General features: G+C 46.0%; 1 protein-coding gene across 1 annotated transcript in view; it reads left to right on the top strand.

The window, feature by feature from the left end:
• Nucleotides 1-23,867, top strand: part of C9H14orf39 (chromosome 9 C14orf39 homolog) — a 1,162,755-nt gene that overhangs the window by 899,938 nt on the left and 238,950 nt on the right. Inside the window, exons 12-13 of the mRNA XM_085626171.1 lie at nt 21,429-21,514; nt 21,614-21,672. Coding sequence (XP_085482297.1) covers nt 21,429-21,514; nt 21,614-21,672 — 145 coding nt within the window. The remainder of the gene's footprint in view (nt 1-21,428; nt 21,515-21,613; nt 21,673-23,867) is intronic.

Genomic DNA, 23,867 nt, shown 5'->3' with positions numbered 1-23,867 from the left:
AGCACATTATCTTCAACCCACATTTCTTAAAAAAGTGACAGACATATCTGTAGTGTCAGGCAAACAATTAATACTAAATGGATGATGCTGAGCTGCTCCAAATCTTTTTTTAAACTGTACAAAATAATTTTAAAAAATCACGTAATGTAAAAAAACATTATGAGTAACACAAATATAATGGTTCCATGTTGACATCTCAGGGTTCAGGAGATATTTATAAACCACTAGGTCCCTTGCTGGCAACGCAGTTCCATATTACAGAGCTAAACATTGGGGGAAATGCATATGTTTGGGGGGGTGAGTTTCAGATTTAATATTCTAACTTTAGATCCACAAACTTTGGGAAAGTCCATATAATTGGGGGAAGTCAGATTTACTAAACTTTCTTGAGTTCTACTATTTCCACTATGAGCAAGAAGCTGAAAGGCCCTACGTTCGATACAGTGCTGAAGGTTATGGTGGCAAAAACCCTGCCCACCTTGACATATGGCAGTGAGGCGCTTTTAGGACATGACTCAGTCTTACTGAACAAACTCCAAATAAAGATCTACAACTACGTGTTCAACCTAACGAAGAATACATCCCCCAGCCAAATCAGATTGGACTTTGTACTTAAAGGACAAACCGTAGGACGGCAGGGCGCTAACATCAAGACCTGCTTCAAGCTAAGGCCAACAGAACCTAACACCTTAAGTGACATCTTGTGGTTAGCAATAGTATTAAAGATTTCTTAGTTCAATCACTAATGAACTTGCATCTTGAAAATCTTTGGGCATCGCCACCTTCATGTAATGGTTTTAAAAAATTAGTGAACATCGCAATGACTAAAATCTCCTTTTTAACGGATAAAGAAGAGCTTGCTAAAAGAAGCCATGTCTGGATGATTATTAACTGCTACACCACATTGTCGCTTGCATCTACCCACAGTCGCGGCTCGCATGACTCGCGGGTGGGAAGGTGGGTGGTGGGTTTCACTCGGGTGTTCACTTGGGGGGATTAAAAAAATAAATATACCACCTCCGCTCCTGGTCGGGTACCGTGTTTTCCTGCTGCTTTCCTTGATCAGGAAGCAGGCATTCCCACTCCCCTGCAGTAAGCCAATCACAATGCTGCAATGGCAGCGTTGTGATTAATTGGTGCGGACAGCGCCCAGCCAGGCGCCTGTAGGGAAACCATTTTCTCTATTTAGGATGCATGCAGCCTACATAGAGAAAATGCAGAGTGCGCATGACTGGTTTGGTCGGCCCCAGAAGGCCGACCAAACAGTCAGGGCCCACAGCATTGGGTGAGCCTCTCTTCCCCGATCCGCCCACCCGCCCCCAACCAGGCATACCATTCTGCTTTCTCACTGCACGCGAAGCAGAAACATAAAATGGTATTTAAAATACCATTTTATGTTTCTGCTTCTCGCATTGCGAGAAAGCAGTGGGGTGACGCTTCTCTGCCCTAATGGAGGAGCTGTCCCTGTATACCCACATCATCTGAAACTCAAACTACTGCAGTGCTGTCTGGGCTGCCCCCCATTCTTAGCGGAAAAACCTGCATGGAAACATCCCAGGGACAGAGGGTGCCCCTTATGTGGGGCAAGCAAGGAGAATCTTCTGGCCCTAACCTGCATTTGCCCCGCGCTGGCTGCAGAGAGGAGGCGCCTCCTTAACCCTTTATTTCTAAGCAAAGGAAACCGTACATACAGGTACGCTGTGACCTGCTGCTTAGGGCCAGACGACCCAACATCATCTTGTCGCTTTATGAAATTCCTAGAGGAATTCTAACGAAAACTGCCTAAAGGAACAATGCATGGAAAGGCGATACAGTGATCCTCCAGAGAAACGGGTTCTCGCCTCCCCCACATTCTCACCCAACAGTATGTACTTCCTTGAAGCCTTGCATTTAGTTTCTGTTTTTGTGTACTCACCTTTCGTCTCTAGAGTGCAAGTGATAGCCCTTGATAAAAGCATGATTTCCATTGGGTCAGGCTGCTTGCAGGAGCTTCAACTTCAATTCAACCTCCATGCAATCCTAGTCGTGGATCATTGGGCTCCAGGTCTGGCGAGCTGACCCCCAGAATCAGGGGCACAGCATCTTGACATTTTGACATTTTTCATGACTGGACTTAGTTATTCATTTATTGTGCTTGCTTGCTTTCACAGTTCTGCCACTTTTGTTACTTGAACCTTAAGCGCTCGCCAGTAGTTTAACACACTTGCCACTTCGGTCTGCCCCCAAGAGCAGAAACAGATGCTGCATGTCACACTTTCTTGCAATTTAGCACATTTCTTTGTTTGCAGCAGGGTGGTTAGTAAATTAACATGCTTGTACATCATTAAACTACCACCACAAATACTAACAGTGGCTGCACATATGCACTTTAACCCATAGTTGCCCTATAGTTATAGTCATTTTGAGTATGGAGCACTTTATACCTTTTAGCTATTTGCACATACTGGTGGTGCTGATGAGGGTAATCGGCTACGCCTGGGATCTCCTTTTTAACCAGTAGGCCCTTACCCTTAGCTTTTATGTAATGATCAGGTTTTATTACATTTTAAATTGGGTAAAGTTTATACATTTGTGCGTGGGGGGGAAGATTTACTATTCTAACTCTAGTCCCAAGAACATTGGAGAAAGTGTGTATAATTTGGGGTGGTTAGATTTACTTTCTAACTACAGGTCCACCAATACTGGGAAAAGTGCTTATATTTGTGGAGGGGTAGGGGGAAAGATTCATTATTCTTATTTCAGCCCTACAAATATTGGGGGCTTGGTGCATATATGTGTGCAGAAGGGGCAGATTTACAATTCTAGCTCCAGCCCTACTAACTTTGTGGAAAGTTCATATATTTTAGTGAGGAGGGTCAGAATAACAATTCTAACTCCAATACAAATAATACTGGATAAAAAGCATAAAATGAGGGCAGTTGGGCGGGGTCAGGATTTGTTTTTTTAACTCTGGGGACAGTTCATATATTGCAGCAAAGGCGTGGACTTACTATTCTTCAGTGCAACTCCTCCAACAGTGGAAAGGGAAAGAGCATCAATTTGGAGGGGGTAGAGGTGGTCAGATTGACTATTCTAAATCCAGGCCAACTCACTTTGGGGAAAGTACATATGTTATTTGGGGAAGCAGTACAAAAGGGGGTGGTGATGGACGGAGCATCAGAACCAATCAAACACTCACACCCAGTCAACAGATCTGGGTTTGATCCATCACCGTTCTTTAGCCCACTCTGCCACCCCAGTTCAGACATGGCCATATGCAAATCAGTCTGACCCTGTGCCTCATGGGAACAATCTAGCCCGAACTGCCAAGCCAGAAGAACTGCACCTCCCATTTGACAATGGGACCAATCATTCCGGCCGGTTTACGGAGGGAATGCTTGCTCCCATTGGAAAATATAGGAATGCGACCGAAAAGTGTTTGGTCACATCCTAATGGGCCGGTCAGGACCAACGAACAGGTTTAGGTTGGTCCCATGAACAATGCATTGTCGGGCAGAAGTGATTCCGCCCAACAACGTCTTCAGCCGCTTATTTTGTCTCTGGTGCCTGGAGCCCAACCATGGTTCAGAGTCATTCTCCAATTGCTTATCCATGGCTCTAAAGGCTTTGAGGGAGCAGTCCCTAAAACTGTTTGCGGCCCGGCGTTCGACTCCCTGCCATTCGCCTGGCGGTCTCGTTCCTGGTCCCAGTTGATAGGATGATCCGGGCAAAACTTCAGGAGTGCTAAGTTCTCATCCTCCCATTCGAAGTGGTCAGGTCGGTCAGGTAAGAGGCATAAGAAACACAAGAAGTTGAAACGTGCTTTAACTTCTTCCCATCCAAATCGGCAGACATGACAGAGGAGTCTCGATGCTCCAGGCCTCGTTATGCAGAACCTGCACCTGGGTTGGCTCCACACTTCCCTGTCTTACCAGGAGCTGGAGTGATCCCCACCCAGCTTAAAGAATTCTTTGACACCATGTGCCTTATATTTGAGCAACCTGACCCTCCCGGTGTGCCTTCTGGCCCCGAAGGCTCAGAGGGGGCTCCATCTGGTTTCGCGTTGGCAGACCGAGCCACTGCGCCAATGCCCCCAGTGGACCCGGTGGCAGATCCGGACCGGCACCAGTTGTACCCATGTGACCTGTTCCGGCACCCGCACCGCGACTCTAGATACAGCCAGCACCCCCCACCGTGGCACCCGCCCCATTCTCATCCCTGACGACCCAGAGCCGGATTGGCACCTATCGATGCCGATTCCGGCGCCGACTGCACCTTTGGGTCCTATGTCGGTTCCTCAGCATTATTTTGAGCTGCTAGGGATGGAGAAAGATTGGGAGGGGGTCACTGGATCCTTTACAAGACCAGCCTGAGGACAGGTATGAGGAATTGAGTGAGGCCAGTGGACTGGGAACCTACCCAGATTCTGGCATGGTTTCTCCCCCTACCATGACTACAGAGGAGAGAGCTTCATATGCTATGGCGGTGAGAAGGGCAGTCGAAGTCTTGGACCTTTAGCTCCCTTCGGTGAAAGTCAAGTCGAACATCTTTACAGAGGTCCTGCAACTTAGTGTTTCCTCCTCAGAACTCCTTCTGCCTTTCAACAAGGCCTTGACTGATGTCCTTCTGGGAACCTGGTCTAGGCCATGTCTGAACTGGGGTGGCAGAGTGGGCTAAAGAACGGTGATGGATCAAACCCAGATCTGTTGACTGGGTGTGAGTGTTTGATTGGTTCTGATGCTCCGTCCATCACCACCCCCTTTTGTACTGCTTTGTTCGCCATAAGTTGGCAGGGTATGCTCAGGCGTGAGGCTCTTGCTCACTTTGCCACTGGATTCAAGCAAGCCTGGCTGAAGACGGCTGAAATGCCAGAAACCGGTCCTAGAAAGCTTGTTTCCGGTCCAGGGAAAGCATGGCTTGGCAGTTCGGGCTGGATTGTTCCCATGAGGCACAGGGTCAGACTGATTTGCATATGGCCATGTCTGAACTGGGGTGGCAGAGTGGGCTAAAGAACGGTGATGGATCAAACCCAGATCTGTTGACTGGGTGTGAGTGTTTGATTGGTTCTGATGCTCCGTCCATCACCACCCCCTTTTGTACTGCTTTGTTCGCCAAAAGTTGGCAGGGTATGCTCAGACGTGAGGCCCTTGCTCACTTTGCCACTGGATTCAAGCAAGCCTGGCTGAAGACGGCTGAAATGCCAGAAACCGGTCCTAGAAAGCTTGCTTCCGGTCCAGGGAAGGCATGGCTTGGCAGTTCGGGCTGGATTGTTCCCATGAGGCACAGGGTCAGACTGATTTGCATATGGCCATGTCTGAACTGGGGTGGCAGAGTGGGCTAAAGAACGGTGATGGATCAAACCCAGATCTGTTGACTGGGTGTGAGTGTTTGATTGGTTCTGATGCTCCGTCCATCACCACCCCCTTTTGTACTGCTTTGTTCGCCCTAAGTTGGCAGGGTATGCTCAGACGTGAGGCCCTTGCTCACTTTGCCACTGGATTCAAGCAAGCCTGGCTGAAGACGGCTGAAATGCCAGAAACCGGTCCTAGAAAGCTTGTTTCTGGTCCAGGGAAGGCATGGCTTGGCAGTTCGGGCTGGATTGTTCCCATGAGGCACAGGGTCAGACTGATTTGCATATGGCCATGTCTGAACTGGGGTGGCAGAGTGGGCTAAAGAACGGTGATGGATCAAACCCAGATCTGTTGACTGGGTGTGAGTGTTTGATTGGTTCTGATGCTCCGTCCATCACCACCCCCTTTTGTACTGCTTTGTTCGCCATAAGTTGGCAGGGTATGCTCAGACGTGAGGCCCTTGCTCACTTTGCCACTGGATTCAAGCAAGCCTGGCTGAAGACGGCTGAAATGCCAGAAACCGGTCCTAGAAAGCTTGCTTCCGGTCCAGGGAAGGCATGGCTTGGCAGTTCGGGCTGGATTGTTCCCATGAGGCACAGGGTCAGACTGATTTGCATATGGCCATGTCTGAACTGGGGTGGCAGAGTGGGCTAAAGAACGGTGATGGATCAAACCCAGATCTGTTGACTGGGTGTGAGTGTTTGATTGGTTCTGATGCTCCGTCCATCACCACCCCCTTTTGTACTGCTTTGTTCGCCCTAAGTTGGCAGGGTATGCTCAGACGTGAGGCCCTTGCTCACTTTGCCACTGGATTCAAGCAAGCCTGGCTGAAGACGGCTGAAATGCCAGAAACCGGTCCTAGAAAGCTTGTTTCTGGTCCAGGGAAGGCATGGCTTGGCAGTTCGGGCTGGATTGTTCCCATGAGGCACAGGGTCAGACTGATTTGCATATGGCCATGTCTGAACTGGGGTGGCAGAGTGGGCTAAAGAACGGTGATGGATCAAACCCAGATCTGTTGACTGGGTGTGAGTGTTTGATTGGTTCTGATGCTCCGTCCATCACCACCCCCTTTTGTACTGCTTTGTTCGCCAAAAGTTGGCAGGGTATGCTCAGACGTGATGCCCTTGCTCACTTTGCCACTGGATTCAAGCAAGCCTGGCTGAAGACAGCTGAAATGCCAGAAACCGGTCCTAGAAAGCTTGTTTCCGGTCCAGGGAAGGCATGGCTTGGCAGTTCAGGCTGGATTGTTCCCATGAGGCACAGGGTCAGACTGATTTGCATATGGCCATGTCTGAACTGGGGTGGCAGAGTGGGCTAAAGAACGGTGATGGATCAAACCCAGATCTGTTGACTGGGTGTGAGTGTTTGATTGGTTCTGATGCTCCGTCCATCACCACCCCCTTTTGTACTGCTTTGTTCGCCATAAGTTGGCAGGGTATGCTCAGACGTGAGGCCCTTGCTCACTTTGCCACTGGATTCAAGCAAGCCTGGCTGAAGACGGCTGAAATGCCAGAAACCGGTCCTAGAAAGCTTGTTTCCGGTCCAGGGAAGGCATGGCTTGGCAGTTCGGGCTGGATTGTTCCCATGAGGCACAGGGTCAGACTGATTTGCATATGGCCATGTCTGAACTGGGGTGGCAGAGTGGGCTAAAGAACGGTGATGGATCAAACCCAGATCTGTTGACTGGGTGTGAGTGTTTGATTGGTTCTGATGCTCCGTCCATCACCACCCCCTTTTGTACTGCTTTGTTCGCCATTAGTTGGCAGGGTATGCTCAGACGTGAGGCCCTTGCTCACTTTGCCACTGGATTCAAGCAAGCCTGGCTGAAGATGGCTGAAATGCCAGAAACCGGTCCTAGAAAGCTTTTTTCCGGTCCAGGGAAGGCATGGCTTGGCAGTTCGGGCTGGATTGTTCCCATGAGGCACAGGGTCAGACTGATTTGCATATGGCCATGTCTGAACTGGGGTGGCAGAGTGGGCTAAAGAACGGTGATGGATCAAACCCAGATCTGTTGACTGGGTGTGAGTGTTTGATTGGTTCTGATGCTCCGTCCATCACCACCCCCTTTTGTACTGCTTTGTTCGCCATAAGTTGGCAGGGTATGCTCAGACGTGAGGCCCTTGCTCACTTTGCCACTGGATTCAAGCAAGCCTGGCTGAAGACGGCTGAAATGCCAGAAACCGGTCCTAGAAAGCTTGTTTCCGGTCCAGGGAAGGCATGGCTTGGCAGTTCGGGCTGGATTGTTCCCATGAGGCACAGGGTCAGACTGATTTGCATATGGCCATGTCTGAACTGGGGTGGCAGAGTGGGCTAAAGAACGGTGATGGATCAAACCCAGATCTGTTGACTGGGTGTGAGTGTTTGATTGGTTCTGATGCTCCGTCCATCACCACCCCCTTTTGTACTGCTCAGTTCTATCCCCAGGCACCTTTCATGCCTTTTATGCCGTCGACTCCGGCTTGGCATTTCCCGGCGCCGCGATCAACCACTCCGGCTCCCCGGACTCCTTCAGCTGCTGAGTCGGCTCCTCCTAGAATTTGGTCGACGTCGAGGCTCCTCCATCGACGCCATTGGTGTCTTCTCCGGCGCCACGTGTGGCTCCACCGACGCCGTTGCCTAAGCAACGCTCCAGAAGAGAGGCTCAGACATTGCTTGAGGAGGAGGAGTATTTACAAGATCAGGAGGAAGGGGAAATTGTGGACTCTGTGGATGAGTTTGAAGGCATTCAAGAAGCTAGTGGCCTAGATACTTCCCCTTATTATGACTTACCATCTGCAAGTGGATGTGTTGTACAAGACGTTACACCTTACCATGTAGTTATAAGAAAGGCGGCTGATTTTTTGGGCCTTAAACATCCCTCTGCTGAGATAAAGTCCAACATACTAAAGGAAGTTTTAAATACTTCTTCGTCAACTTCTGGCCCTTACTTCCTTTTACAGATGCCTTAATAGATCCAATTCTAGAGGTGTGGCAGAAGCCTTTGTCTGCTCCGGCTGTATCTCGTTCTATCTCGAGAAGGTACAGGCCTGCCCCTGGTGATCCGGCTTTTTTGTCATCGCTTCCGACACCAGAGAGTTTAGTTGTCCAAGCTTTTTGCTCAAAGCAGTCTTCTAGTGCTTTTCCTACAATTTTGGGTGATAGAGACTCGAAGAAGATGGAGCAAGCTGCGAAAAAGGTGTTTTCTTCTGCAAGTATGGCTCTAAAGTCAAATAATGCAACTTGCCTTCTTGGACGATATTTTCATGCATTAATGGACTCTGTTGTACAATTGGCTCCTAAGTTGCCTGAGGAGGATCGTGCTAACTTCTTGGAGGTCCTTACGGATTCACAGGCCGCAGCACGACAAGTGATTTAGTCAGGGATGGACACTGCTGACTCTGTGTCTCGTGTGATGGGGTCTTCTGTGGCTACAAGGAGACATGCTTGGCTCAGGTCTTCTGGTTTTTCGGCTGATGTTCAGGCGACTTTGCTGGATTTGCCCTTTGATGGATCAAGGCTCTTTGGATCAAAGGCGGATTCAGCATGGAACGTTTCAAGGACAGTAGAGCTACCGCAAGATCTTTAGGCCTCCAGGTGTAGTCTAGAGGTTATGGTTACAAAAGATATTGGGGCTTTGGGAGATCGGCTTCTTTTCATGGCCACCAACAATTTCAGCAGAGCCAACCACAGCAGAATCCTTTGTACAAATCATACAGAGGGAAGAATAAGACAGGCCTCAGGGGTGCAAATCGACAACAGACCTCCTCCTCTTCCTCTACCTCTCCTCCCGCCACCGTTGGTACATCAGGAAAGCAGTTCTAGATCCCCCCATCTTAGAACATGTTGGTCCAGTTGGAGGTCGGGTGTCCCACTTTCTACAAGATTAGAGACTGTTCACTTCAGATTGTTGGGTCTTGAATCTTGTAGAGAATGGGTATGCCCTCCCATTTTTGGAGTTCCCTCCTCGCCAGGGTGGTTGTTCAGAAGACCGCTTGCTTTTGCAGCAGGAGGTTCTCACAAAAAGGTGCGATAGAGGTGGTTCCGGAGCAGGAAAGGGGTCAGGGTTGCCACTCCCGATATTTCTTGATCCCCAAAAAGGATGGTCGCTTGAGACCAATCTTGGCTCTCAGGATTTTGAACCTTTACCTCAGGCAGGAAAAGTTCAAAATGTTGACCTTGACTCAGGTTCTCCTTGCGCTGCAACAGGAAGACTGGATGGTGTCCATCGATCTGCAGAATGCGTATTTTCATCTTCCTATCCTGAAGTCGCATCGGAAGTATCTCTGGTTCACGGTGGGATCGCAACATTACCAGTTTACGGTTCTCCCGTTCGGTCTCACTTCCGCGCCTCGAGTCTTTACAAAGGTGATGGCGGTGGTAGAGGCTCATCTCAGAAGGTCAGGGGTTCCTGTTTTCCCCTACCTGGACGACTGGCTGTTGAAAGCAGAGTCTCCAGAGTTGGTTTTGCGCCACTTGCAAGTGACAACTCATCTGTTGTTCAAATTGGGTTTTTCGATAAATGTCCCCAAATCTCACCTGGTGCTTTCTCGGCGCAGCTTGTTCATAGGGGCAATACGGGACACTTCTGTTTGCCGAGCATTCCCGCCTCCGCAGAGGTTTCTCGACATACAGGAAATGATTCCTTTATTTCCAGATGGAGCGGTTGTTCCAGTCCTGAAGGTTCTTCGCCTGCTCGGTCTGTTCGCTTCCTGCATTCTGTTGGTCAACCATGCACGCTGGCACATGAGGGCACTCCAGTGGTGCCTCCGCAGGCAGTGGTATCAGCACAATGGAGATCTCGGGGAGAATATCAGAATCTTCAGAGAAGCTGCAGCGGATCTGTCTTGGTGGATTGTGCAAGGCAACCTGTCTCAAGGAAAGCCCTTTCAGCCTCCTCCGCCGGTGGCCACAGCGATCACGGATGCCTCCACTCTAGAGTAGGGTGCTCATCTGGGGGATCTGGAAGTCAAAGGCCTTTGGTGTCCAGAGGAAAAGTTGCTTCACATCACCCTTCTGGAATTGCGGGCGATACGTTTGGCACTGAAGGCTTTTCTCCCTTCCCTTCGCGGTCAGTCGGTTCAGGTCCTGACGGACAACACTACCGCGATGTGGTACATCAACAAACAGGGAGGTGTAGGGTCATATCGCCTCTGTCGAGAGGCTCTGTGGCTCAGGTCCTGGGCTCAGGGGAAACGGATTTGTGTTTGCAAATCATCTAGCCGGTGTGCTGAATGTTCGTGCGGACAATCTAAGTCGGCGTACAGCAAGTGATCCTGGAACTAACCGTTACTAGATATGGGATACCTGGCAACATGCCACAACAGCTCTGATCATTCAACATGAGGTAACTCCCATTTGAAATTTATCCAAACGTTGGAAAATCACAGCGGCCGGTGAACCTTGCAGGTGGCAGGATAAATTTGCAGTGGAACCGCTACAGGTCCCGTGTAACCTAATACCCCGACATATGAGTGAACCACTCAGTGCATTTTCACAGTGTGTACCGCTAAGAAACACTTCACACCCCCCACTACAACATCTGTGTGTGTAAGGTAAATACCCAGGATGTCCTGATGTATTCTTTACCCAACCTTTCATATTTGCCTGATGGCATGTGTTTGAGGCAATACTGAAAATGGAAAGTTGTAACAGGCAGAGTAATTTTGCCATGAATGATCCATAGCCTGCACGCAAGTTTTGTAGCGTCCAGCCCAATAACAAAATAGACTGTAATTGAGACTGGCCTTGTTGCAGCAGGACCAAATATTGTATAGCAGAGGATACAATGTTGCCCAATAAATATTTCCTGGATGACAGTCGTTAACCCATTGTCTACCACAGTGAGAGATTTCTCTAAATTAATACGATCAATTTCTCGTATTCTTTCTGCGGCGTCTGCTTGGGTAACCTTCCATATTTCATTATAAGCAGCATAGATGCCGGCATATATGAAACGTTTTTGACGCGGTTTTCTTAGACCTAGCAAGAAATCCCTCACGTCTGTGTCTTCTTTAAGTAAAGATAAGTGTTGTTTCACATCCTCTTGTGTAGATTTCTGTCGCCAATGAAGGCATAATTTTCCTACACTGTATGTTGTTACTACCCCTGGATGCTGTCTTTGAACATAACGTGGGTCTGGCCTATTGATTTTAAAACCCTGTATTCTGTTCAGGAATCTTTCTTGACAGATGTTTGTGTCTGTTGGCCAGAGCAACCATTTTTCCCATTCAGGATCTGATCTATTGAATTGTAAAATTGCTTGTACATCAACCACCCCCTGTATAGTGCTATTACTTGCAGGTGTAGGTATGGACGGTGTGTTCATGTCTTTGATCTTGGCTAACCCAAGGCAAGACGTTTGTTGGACAGTGTCATTCAAAAACATTATTTGCTGTGGGATGATGCAGGCTCTAAACAAAGCTTCTGTCCCCTGTACTTGCCAATCTTTTGTACCCCAGACAGATTTTGTGTCAATTGTGATTTTCCAAAAGTCGAAACCCTGTCTAGACAGTTGGGCAATAAAGGCTGCAGAATAAATCTGTTTTGTATTAGTTAACATATTTTTCATTCCTGTTTCGTACACATTTTTAAAGTAGAACATTTCTGGATTGGATGTATTGTACCCTGAAAAATATGGAAACTTCATTGCAAACGTTTTTGAGCTACCCCTTGGTGGTGTGGGACAGTGTTCCTATTGGTTATACATAAATACATTTGTAGGTGTTGCAGATTTATGCAAGAAATGATGACCATAGTGGTTGTAACAATAAAGCTGTTCATAGTCTGTTGAACTCTCTAAGTATTCGTGGTTAGAGAATGCAGCAGACCTTTCTAGATCAGGCGTCATGTTATTATCAGTCTCAAAGTCCCAATCATCAGAATAGGTCCCTTAATTGTTGGCGGATCGCCGCTGCTGCTGCCTCCCCTTTAATATTAGATAATATTATTGTTGAGACCTGGTCGAAGATCTTTAGTAATTTCATACCTAAATTCAGAGCAGGCTCTGCCCCGTATTCATTTTGAATTTGTTTCAGGACATCGGTGTTACCGCAATAGACGGAACCCCATGTGATTTAGTATAGATGGCAGCAAAGACTGTGCCCCAAGCAGTGCAGTCTTCCAGATGTGGTGTGATCCCCATTGGTAAACAGATTGTTAGGATTCTGTGTTTCTCATAAGGGCTAGTATTAGGAAATACTGCTTTGATTTGAGTAAATTTTAGCTATCCAGAATGGAATTTGTTCACGTTTTGTGGGCATTTTACCCATTACTGCGTGTAAAGTCTGTGGAGTAATTTTTTGTGTATTCCCCTGATGAGGGGTTTGATTTGGAATGGTTATTGGTGGTTGGACTGTTAAAGTCCGCATGACATATTGTACTAACTGTCTGCAAATTTTTATTAACTCCTTGAGTTGAGTGAGTAATCAATCGTCTTCTTCGATATCAGGATGAGGTGTGTAGCAGGCTAAAATCGGCCATGTTGGTCCTGGTCTACTTAGTGGACCGAGCCTGGTAATGTGATTGTAATGTTTTTGGGCACCTTTAAACCAGAACTGATGCTTCTGGTATGTGAGTGGAATTTCAATATCCTCGAAGGGAATGTATTCCTCAGGTGGTTCATCTTCTTTGAAGAAGTGAAACGTGTTACTGGATTTGATTCTGGGAATGTAATCTATGAATAGAATACCTCTGTCTGAAAAGATTCATGTGCCTCTATCACAAATACTGCTCTACCACCTCTTGGTGTTAGGCCATGTTTTATAAGTTTTAGAGTGATGGCTCTCCTTAAGTTTGGAGGGATGTTTATAACACCCTCATCGGTTTCATTTAAACCTGTAGAATTAAAAGCTGTTATGACTGGAATAGTCGCAGCCTCACAAGTCACGGCATTATTATCCCCGTTTTGGGACATTGTTTTTTGAAAATGTAGACAAAGTTTCAAGGGAACAAAGATAAGGTGCACAATATTTTGGAACACTGTATCCTTCAACATTGAACAAACCAAACAGCTAATACATAGGATTCTCGTCCTACTCAGCTATGGCGGATATTAACCCTACCTACTCCAGACGTCTTATGGAGAATTATGAGTAGGGGTCTCTGAGAAAAGCACGACTGAGTTACTTCAGTATCTAGCGTTAAATTAGTGCCTTACCAAACGTTGGGCGCCATGTAGTGTAGTTCCTATTTCCCTTATAGGCTCTGCGCATTGGAATAACATATACTATAGTTTTTGCATAGGACTAAGGTCAGTATGCCTCTATCGAGTACATTAAACTTAATTACTGTGTGCCAGCTACCTCAGAGGTCACTAGAAACTTCTCGAATAAACAAGAAGGGAGTAGTTTCTGACAACCGCATAAACATGACAACTTGATTTCCCTTAGAATCGGAACGTGTCTCAGAATCGTGGAAACAATAGATAACAGTTTCACTCAGTCAATCGTGCATGCTTAGTTTCTCCAGAGTTACACAGAAATAGATAGACAGGCGTTTCAATGAAAGGATTTATTGAACAGTCTTGTTTCTCGTGTAAGAGATATGAGCTGTTACAATCATTAGACAGTATGCAAGATATAATAAGCACAGCGTAAACAGTAAGAAGAAATAATACTGCAATAGCATTGTCTTTTAGCTATGACATATATTCATATATACATACATAAATAACACAGGCTAAAAAGTGAATACTCGTCTGATGCTTCTAAATAGTTCTACCCCAGTGTACCTAACCTAAGTGTAGTACAAAGTAAGAAGTAGGTGCTGTTTTCTATAGTATGGTATATACTAAGTTTATATGCCAAGAGTCCCTCTAGGTTCTATTCAGCTCCATACCTTAGAATGAGAGAGGTGGGAATCTCTTTCCGAATCTTAAACTCCAACACCTTGCGAAGGGAGTCAGAACATTGGAAGCTGGATTCTCTGCGAGCAGGGATGACAGCGTTTGGTCAGTGCGTCAGGCAGGAACTCAAATTCCTTCCGAACTTGCCGTTGCAACCCGTATCGAGCTGAGCCGTGCCGAACCGTACTTGCCATGGTAAGGGGAGGTATATTTATACCTGGAAGGTGCTTAGGAATGCTAGCATTGACGTAAAGTCGGGCAGAGGAAGACATCATGAATGAACCCCTAAGGAATAGTAGTTCATGCATAACAGATGAGTTCTTGGAGAAATTAAATAATCCTAGCCAGGGAAAGTCCCGATTGCTTAAGGGTCTGGTTTCTAAGAACTCGTTGTGACGAGGGGATGGATGGATGTAGGTGACCATGCCTGTATTTGGATAGCATGGCTAAAGCCTAAATAAGGACTGGGATTCTATGCCTAAATAAGGGCAATGCGAATTGTGCCTATATAAGGACATGATTCAGGGAAACCTATGTACGGGCACCTAAATCGAAACACAACATACCATTTCATGTGAGAAACGGTTGTGCAAGTGCTGCCACAGGTCCCAGAGGAGGCCCGGGCCATTCTCTGCCAAGCTGTATCAGACTGGAGCGATGCGGTAAAGTTCACCATTTGTAGTGATCTTGACACCACCAATTCTCTGGGTAGAGCAATGCCATCAATGGTGGATGTTCGAGACCACACCTGGCTCAGAACTTCTGGCTTTTCTGTAGAAGTTAAGGCTTCCACTATGGACATGCCCTTTGATGGCACCCGTCTCTTCGGGGACCTAGCAGGTATGGCCCAGGAGCTCTTTAAGGACTCACGGGCTACGGCCAAGTCTTTGGGCCTTTCTGTGACCACCTGTCCGCTTTTTGCCCCTTTTGTGGCCAGCCATATCCCACCCAAAAGACTGTGCAAGTTCAGCAATCTCTGCGCCGCCGTGAGCGCAGCTCCTTTTGACCACGTGGGTCAGGCGGACAGAGGTCCAGTCAGTCCACACTTCCCCTGCAGCCTCTAAACCTTCCAAATCCGGCCCTTAAGGATCACGGGTAGCCAGTAGGTGACAGGAGCAGCCATCACCTTCGCCACTGTCAAAACATCACATCGGAGAAGTGGGTTCTTCAGATAGTCCAAAGGGGCTACTCCCTCCCCTTTTGAGATTCCCCTCCCTCCATGCTTCCGACTTACCACCGACTGATGGAGGACCCCCTGAACTTGCTTCAGGAGGAAGTCAGACTATGCCAAGGGAGCCATGCAGAGGGTTCCGGTGCCAGAAGTAGGCTGTGGTTGCTAATCTCACTACTCTCTGGTCCCAAAAAAGGACAAGGGCCTTCGTCCTGTTATAGATTTGCAAATCCTTTACTACCTCCCCCAAATTCTAAAAGGTCAAAATGCTTATATTGTCTCCGGTATTGTCTGCCCGGGACCCCAGAAACTAGACAGTAGTATTGGATTTACAGGATGCCTGTTTTCACATTCCCGTCCTGCCTGACCATTGGTGTTACATGCTGTTCATGGTAGGCCATGAGCACTTTCAATTCACAGTGCCCCCCTTTGGCCTCACCAGCACCCACTGGGAGTTCACCAAGGTGATGGCGGTGGTCGCAGCTCATCTGCACAGATCTAGGGTGCCAGTTTTCCCCTATCTCAACAACTGGCTGTTGAAGGCAAACTCGCCCCAGACTTCCACTGGGTTTCACTATCAATGTGCCAAAGTCACACCTGACTCCCTCTCGGATGCTCACTTTCATCAGAGCTGTTCGGGATACAGTGCAGTATTGGGCCTATCCTCTCGAGCAGCAAGTCCAGGATATTCAAGCTATGATATCGATGTTTCAGCTTCTATCTTAGGTTTGTGTGAGAATGACTTTCAGGTTTCTGTGCCTCATAGCCTCCTGCATCCTGCTAGTGACACATGCAGATGGTATATGCAGGCGCTGCAGTGAGACCAGAATTTCCAGTGGGCGCTATATCAGGGTAATCTCTCCGACATGGTCCATATCTTGGAGAGAACTGCACAGGATCTGCAATGGTGGCTGACCAACCTCGATTGGGTCAGAGGCAGACCTTCTCCAACCAGATCACACAGTAGTTACAGATGTATCACTCCAGGGATGGAGCGGCCATCTGGGAGAGGTGGAGATCAGAGGACTCTGGTCTCCGGCAGAATCCAAACTCAACATCAACTTGCTAGAGCTCTGAGTGATTCACTTGCCATTGAAAGCTTTGCTCCATTCCACCAAGGGAAAGCTGGTTCAGGTGTTCACAGACAACAGCAACGCCATGTGGTACTGCAACTAACAGGGCAGGGTGGGGTCCTGAACCCTTTGTCAAGAGGCCCTGCAACTCTGGGCAAGGCATATCTCTGGTGGTTCAACACCTGGCAGGTTTCCTGAACGCCAGGGCGGACAAACTCAGCTGTTGATTCCTAGCAGATCACGAATGACGTCTCCATCCTAAGGTGGTGCAAGGTCTACTTCAAAAGTGCGAAGACCCTTGGTTAGATCTGTTCACCTCTTCACAGAAAGCGGTTTTGCGTACTGGAGTTTCCAAGGCGGCACTCTCTTGGTAATGCTTTTTATCTAGAGTGGTGCTCAGGCCTCCTGTATGCCTTCCCTCCAATGCCACTCCTGTCCAGAGTGCTCAAGAAGATCAGGTGCAACCAGGCCCAAGTCATTCTTGTGGCTCTGGACTAGGCATGGAGAGTCTGGTATCCTTAGCTTCTCCAACTGAGCATTGATCCTCCAATCAGGCTGCCCCTTCGAGAGGATCTTCTGTCGCAGCAGCATGGGAGGGTCCTCCATCCGAACATGTGTACTCTAGGCCTTCTTGCAGGGACATTGAATGGTGGCAGTCGACAGCTTTTGACCTTCCTCCCAAAGTCTTGATATTATTTTGGTAGCCAGAATCCCTCTACTAAGACTGTGAATCTCTGCCGGTGGCAGAAATGTGTAAAATGAAGCACAGAAAGGTCTATTGATCCTCTTTCTGCTTCCCTCTCTTAAGTTATTCTCTTTATTTTAACCCTTGCGCAGCAGGGCTTTGATCTGGGCACTCTTAAAGGGGACCTTTCAGCCTTGTTTGCCTTCTTGAGGCTGCCAGACCAACCCTCTTTATTGAAATCTTTTATTGTAAACAGATTTATTTAGGGGTTTCCACCTGCCTCATTCATCATGCCTCAGTGGGACCTTTATTTGGTTCTCACCTTCCTGATGTGCGCTACTTTTGAACCTCTGCACAACTGCCCCCTCCGACTGCTTTCCATCAAAACAGCTTTCTCAGAGGCAATAATTTCTGCCAAGTGGGTGAAGCGAATTGCAGGCTCTGTCATTCAAGCTTCCTTACCTGGCCTCATTCTTACTAAAAATGGTAACACCATTCCACGTGGGGCAATCAGTCACCTTGCCCACTTTCTATGCTCCTCCACATCCCTCTAAACAGGAGTAGCGACTCCACTGTCTGGACCCAAAGAGAGCGTTGTCGTTCTACCTTGACCGCACTAAAGAGTTCCGGGTAGATGGCCAACTCTTCGTGGGGTACGTTGGATCAACCAAAAGGTTGTGCAGTGCAGAAGATGACAATCTCGCGCTGGGTCTTCTGCATAAAACTTTGCTATGCTGTAGCCAAGAAACAGCCACCTGAAGGCTTGAGGCCTCCTTCCATCAGAGCTAAGACTGTGACCACAGCATTGCAATGTTGAGTTCCAGTTCTTGCCATTTGTCAGGCAGAAACATGGGCGTCACCGCACACGATCACTAAGCACTACTGCCTGACCATTCAAGTCTGCAGGGATGGCCTTTTTGGCCGCTCTGTCCCGCAGAACTTCCTGATCTAAAATTGTCCACAGTCCCTCCTCCGGGGATGGTATTGCTTGGGTATCTATTCTAAGGTAAGGAATCAGTGGCTAGATGTCTCTATCAGATGGACAAGTTACTTACTTTTGGTAACTCCTTAGCTAGTAGAGACATAATCTAGCTGCAGATTCCTTACCGACCCACCCATCCTCCCCCCACTGCGGATAGGTTTTAAGGTTCAGGGCTGATCCCTTAAAGTGCCCTAGTTGTTCTAAACACAGTCAGTGCACTTCATGGCTCTGCTCTCCTGGCGTGGAAAGTCATGAAAAGTAACTGACATCAGTGGGCCAAGGTGGCGCCTATATAAGTGACACGGATGTCTCTTCCAGCTCGGGCAATGCAGATCACACAACTCAGAGCTGACCGATACCACCTACCGGCTAGCAAGGGTATTGCTCGAGCAAGAGACTTCCAGATCCAGCCTGATGCCTGGGATATTCCAAGGTAAAGAATCTGCGGCTAAAATATGTCTCTACCAGATAAGGCGTTACCGAAGGTAAGTAACTTGTCCTTCTAAACAATTAATGCATTTCTTTAAAAAAACTCTAGTCACACAATCACCCAATAAACCACACAAACTGTTAAATATCTCAGAAAGGTGATATAACATAATGAAAAACAATTAAATGTGTACAAAATGTAAAATAATTCTTATACATTTAATAAATAATATAAAATACATTTATATGTATTTAAAGAAAAATACTACAGACACAATCCGCCAATCGGCCCCACTACCCCAAAAATACAACATATATTGTATATTGAATATATAAATTTCAGTATTAACAAACTATGGTTTAGCATATATTTCTGTATTTGGGAATCAAATCTACAGAGCATAAATCATAATAAAACAATACTAAATAATGTGATAAACAGTATTTTAAACATCAGTATATATATTTTTAAAACCAATATACGTACCCTCAATTTTTAAAATCTCAATATTTTTGAACACCTCTACTGTGAGCAAATGTTATTTTGGAGTCGATCTCCAGGAGACATACCTTTTAGATTAAGGAAGATCTGAGTATCAACTGTCTACATGTGATACCATAGAGACGTTACACAGGATTGCTAAGGTGCCTGATCTCTATGCTGGGGTACCTAAAAAGGAAGTGAACCAAGTAAGAGCTGATCCGCTAACATCTACCTGTGCATATTAATGATGAGTTATATTGTGCTTTATGCTATTAAATGCTTCTGAGGCATTCTAGGGGATTAGGGCATATCACAGGCCCTGGTCACCTATGGGTAAAAGGTAATCTTTGACATTTTGAAGAGTTGTTTGCTCACAGAGGGGGGTAGAAACCTGACAGTGATTCTTTAAGAAGTTGTTATTTTGTGTGCCACTGGGAAGTCACTACAAATCATGGGACCTTGCAAGAAGGGAAGTAGTTGAAAAAGCTATTGTTGGAGTTCTGTGTTTTCAATAGTAGCCTGTCAATTGTGTGCCTGACGTTCTGAGCAATTTTGCCAGTTTATAGGTATGCTCTGATGAGATTGGCGATGACAGGGGCAAGAACTAGGAGACATAAGTTGATTGGCTTTGCTTTGCATGTATTTGTAGGTGGAAATGCTTTTTTGATGAACAAGAGAATCCTGGTGACTTCAACTCCTTGAACTGGATTGAAGTTTCATAGGGGAACTAGCATGATTACGAAAGTGTATTGAGTAGGCTATATGCATGAGAAGAAGAGCTATGTTGTCTCCTCTGGTAGTGATGCAATTGCATAAGAAGGCCTTTAGGTTGTAGCATAGTTTAAGAGAAGCTCTTGTGATGCATTGTCTGTGCAATGATGCATGTTTGACAAACAAATTCTATGATGCTAGCTGCTTTTAAGTACTCCTTAGTGGAACTGACAGAAATGATCTGTTACATTATGAAATGATCCAATACGTTATCTTATAGCACGTTCACCGGCTTAGACTTGCTAGCATGTAGATACTTCAGATCAGTCCCATGAAAGGAAACTCTGAGCATGGAGGGGGGGTCACTGATCTACTACCTCCTTTAGACTTTTTGCTCTGTTTGCTTGTCAAAATATATGCCAGAAACATAGACGTATAGCTATAGCCTGGATTAGAGGTTCTACACCCACTAACGAATACTTTGTAATTAAAAAAAGTAACAATGTGTTAGAAATAGACACCTTTGGTCACTTTGCACAAGTTATACCTGTCAAAATTGGTAAGTGCATCACAGGAGCATGATCCCTTATAAAGTGATCATGAGAAATGTTTTCTTCTATGGTCATTAATTACCCAGTGTCTATACTGTACTATATCTAGCAGAATATAGTCAGTAAGAGCCTGATTATGACTTTGGCGGTCCGGTCTTAGGACTGCTGTCGAAATGACATCGGAAACCCTGCCGCACAGTTGGCGGTTCGCTCGCCGTATTACAATGTTAGCAGTTTGCTGAACGAAAGAGCGCTGGAGCACTGCCATACTGCCAGCCAGTCGTCAACGGCCTCGGCATTAGTAGGGGAAAAGCTGCTGTCAAATTGCAGTACAGAGAAGTTCACCGCAGTTGGAATTAGCAGTTGGCTTTCCAACGAGCCGACCATTGCGGCAAGACCACCTGTGTTGAGTTGGCAGAATCGAAGGAATTGGGAGTGCATACTCACTATTTTCCTTTTCTTCCCTTCAGTCTCCCACGTAGATCCCTTCCTCAAGGTTCTCCCTTCATAGCAGCATCTTGACCCCAAAGAAAACAACCCTGTTGGCACCGAAATCCAGGTAAATCCGTTTTGTACTATTTACCCATTGACTTGACTGGTCACATATGGTCCGGTCTCCAGCAATGGGAAAGTACTGGTAGTAGGTATTTTTTCACGTCATGCGTATGTGTACATTCAACACTTGTACAGTAAAAATATACACACATGCATAGACCCATATAAAAAAATATCCCTCGCCGTCAGAAGCACCGCCTCTGGGCCAGTGGTAACATCGTAATATGGCAGGCGGAAGACTGCCGCCGCAGCGGTCTTCTTGGGACCGCGGCGGTACGTCAGTAAGACCACTGAACTCGTAATCAGGCCCTAAGTTTTGCTTCTGCTTTGTTACTTTAATTGTAAATTATTTAACTGCCTAGACTTTTTTCATGTTTAACTGATAAGTACGTATCTAATTATATATTTTTCATTAAGTAAATAAAGTGCCTCTTAACTTGAGGGGAGGTTTAATGTTAGTAACCCATACGAAAACGTACTTGAGATTTAAACTTTGCATGAGCATAAACCTTGTAAAGCAAATTTTAAACATTACCTGTTCAAACATTTATGACAGGAAATGTAGTGGTCAATGTTTGTCAATAAATATTGTTGAAACAGTAGCTTTGAACTAGTGAATTGTTTGATTTATTTCAGAAACGTACTGACACCGCAGAGAACAAACGCCCAGAGTATGTACAAGTCCCTACAATAGCACATTTGCAATCTCCCATGCAATTTAGGTAATAAATTATATTAATTGGAAGTATATGTTTGTGTGGCTGCTAGCTGACTTTTTTAAATGTCAGATTCAAGCTATAACTATCATTTTCTTTTTGTAGACTGTCCATGCCTCAAAAGCAAACAAACAAGTGGGTCGATCTTCGAACATCTGAAACAAGTACGTATTTAAAGTGATTATTATTTATTATTCACAGTCATTTTATAGCACTATTCTCCAATGTATTCCGGAGGAAAAATTCATTTAAAATGAGAGAGTTCAAGTCACAAAAAAGAGTGATGCTATAATAGATGTGACTATACCCGTCATAAATGCAGCCTTCTTTCAGTTAGCAGGAACTGCAGTACTTAGGAGACAGGGCTGGTTAAAGTCCACTGATGTCCGAACCAAGGTACAAGCCAAGATCTTGGACATACCGTTTGACAGAGATACTCTTTGGAAAAAATGTTGATGTTGTGCAGTCAGTAAAGCCTGACATGTACACTGCTCTGTCCCAAGCGCTCTCCTTTGATCCGGCCATCGGGTGGCATTACTTGAAGACCTTTTGTCAGCTTGCTTCCACAATAAACTCTAGTTTAGAACTTGTGCTACACTTCAATGTTTATTCAAAGACTTTATATATCCTTTTGGTAATCAGATCCACACCAGATTCCATTTAATGTTCAACTCATCAACAACCAATGCATCATGGTAATGTGAGCTTAAGACCTGGAGAGAAGCCTTTTAGTAAATCTTATACTTGAATCTGTCTTCCTGTTTCCAGTATGCCTGTGTGTTCACTTGCATTAATTCCTGCCATGTCCTGAAACACAATTCAATCATTGTTTAACTCCGGGGTTTTGTTCTTCCCACTGGTTGTTTCCAGGAACTTCAGTGCACTCCTTCAGGCAGAGGGACTTTTACTGCTGTAATCTGCACTGTGCTGCAGCTAGCTCACACCTGTTCTGAATTCCAGTCACCCTGGGTGGCTGTGAGCTGGGCAGAGGGACTGAAGCCTGGCTTCTGCAATCAGAATTTGCACTACAACTGCTGTTCTGGGAGCTCCTGTTAAGTCTTCATTTGCCCGCACTGCTGAATCCTTGAAACCTGAGAGGAGTCCTGATTCCTGTTAGTGCTGCTTGACATGTCTGTAGTATCTCATGTCTCGTCTGCTTTGTTCGCGTGCCTCTTTCTTGGGTCATCACGAGAACAAAGCAGAGCGAGACCATGTTTATTTTTAAAGTGCGCAAGCCTGTGCACTCGTCTAATAGTTACATGTGTATCTTTGAAATGTTCATGCTCGTGGGTTCTCTCACGAGTGTATGACAGTTATGTACTGGTTGTTAGCGTTCAAAGAAATGTACATTAGGCGGAGAGCAAATTGGTTTTGATCCGGACAGGACGCATTGAAGATGTCCGGTTGAGCACTTCAATAAATTATTCGTTAATTAACTCAACGACTAAGTGTATTCACTACACTTACATTTTTGGCGACTTGGAGCTCAACCGGAGCGGATCCACGCAGATTTCTTCGTTTCCATTTCGTTTTGGTATCATAAACGATGGAGTATTTGCTTCCTGTCTTCACGTAGCGGTGTCATCTGTGAGCCTCAATTGGATTGGTTCCTACTTATTTGGCCCGCCTCTTCATTATTCATTTCGGAGTTTTCATCTAATTGGACAATTTCCATACGCTCCGCCTTCATATACTTTTATTGGGCATCTGAGTTCACTGCGCACTGTGTTTACTCAGCAGTAAAGCTAAAGCGTTCCCGATCTCTTCCTCTTTCACGACGGAGTCCCTGTCATGAAGCAACTCAACGGTGGTGATTTATGATTCTACTTTCTCGAAGGACATTGCGGTAAGAGTCATTGTTCGTTGGGGAATCGAGCGAGCTTAGGAAACGCTCTGATTTCAGGTCCTTCGTTTTCAGCGCTCTTAATGACTTTCTAAGCGATGCAAAGCGCAATCAACTTTAAGTGTGAGTGACTTTGTTTAAAAAAAAAAAAAGAGAAGAGCACAGCGCACAGCTACTATTCCGTGGTTGACAAGCTGGAAGTTACTTTTTATTCATTCTTTGATTGCGACTAATTGGTTTTGAGAGCCTAATCCTCTGTACATGAGATACAATTACTACAGAATTCTCTTTTGGTTTTTAATGGGCATTTTCATACCATTCAACGGCTATCGTTCTTCTGTCTACCACAATCAAAAGATTTAGTTAATCAATAGTTTTATCTGCAAATCTTAAAGACATTTGACTATTCTCTTCCAAGTAGTATGCAGAGAATCCTACATTTCACTATTTTAACAGGACTTTCATATCAATACCTGTTGTACTCGTTCTAGAGTCAATAATTTGCAGTTTTCATAA

Source organism: Triturus cristatus, chromosome 9, assembly GCF_964204655.1.
Source record: "Triturus cristatus chromosome 9, aTriCri1.1, whole genome shotgun sequence".
Taxonomy (NCBI): Eukaryota; Metazoa; Chordata; class Amphibia; order Caudata; family Salamandridae; genus Triturus; species Triturus cristatus.
The sequence above is the reverse complement of the archived record's forward strand: the minus strand, read 5'-3'. Positions and strand labels throughout refer to the sequence as shown.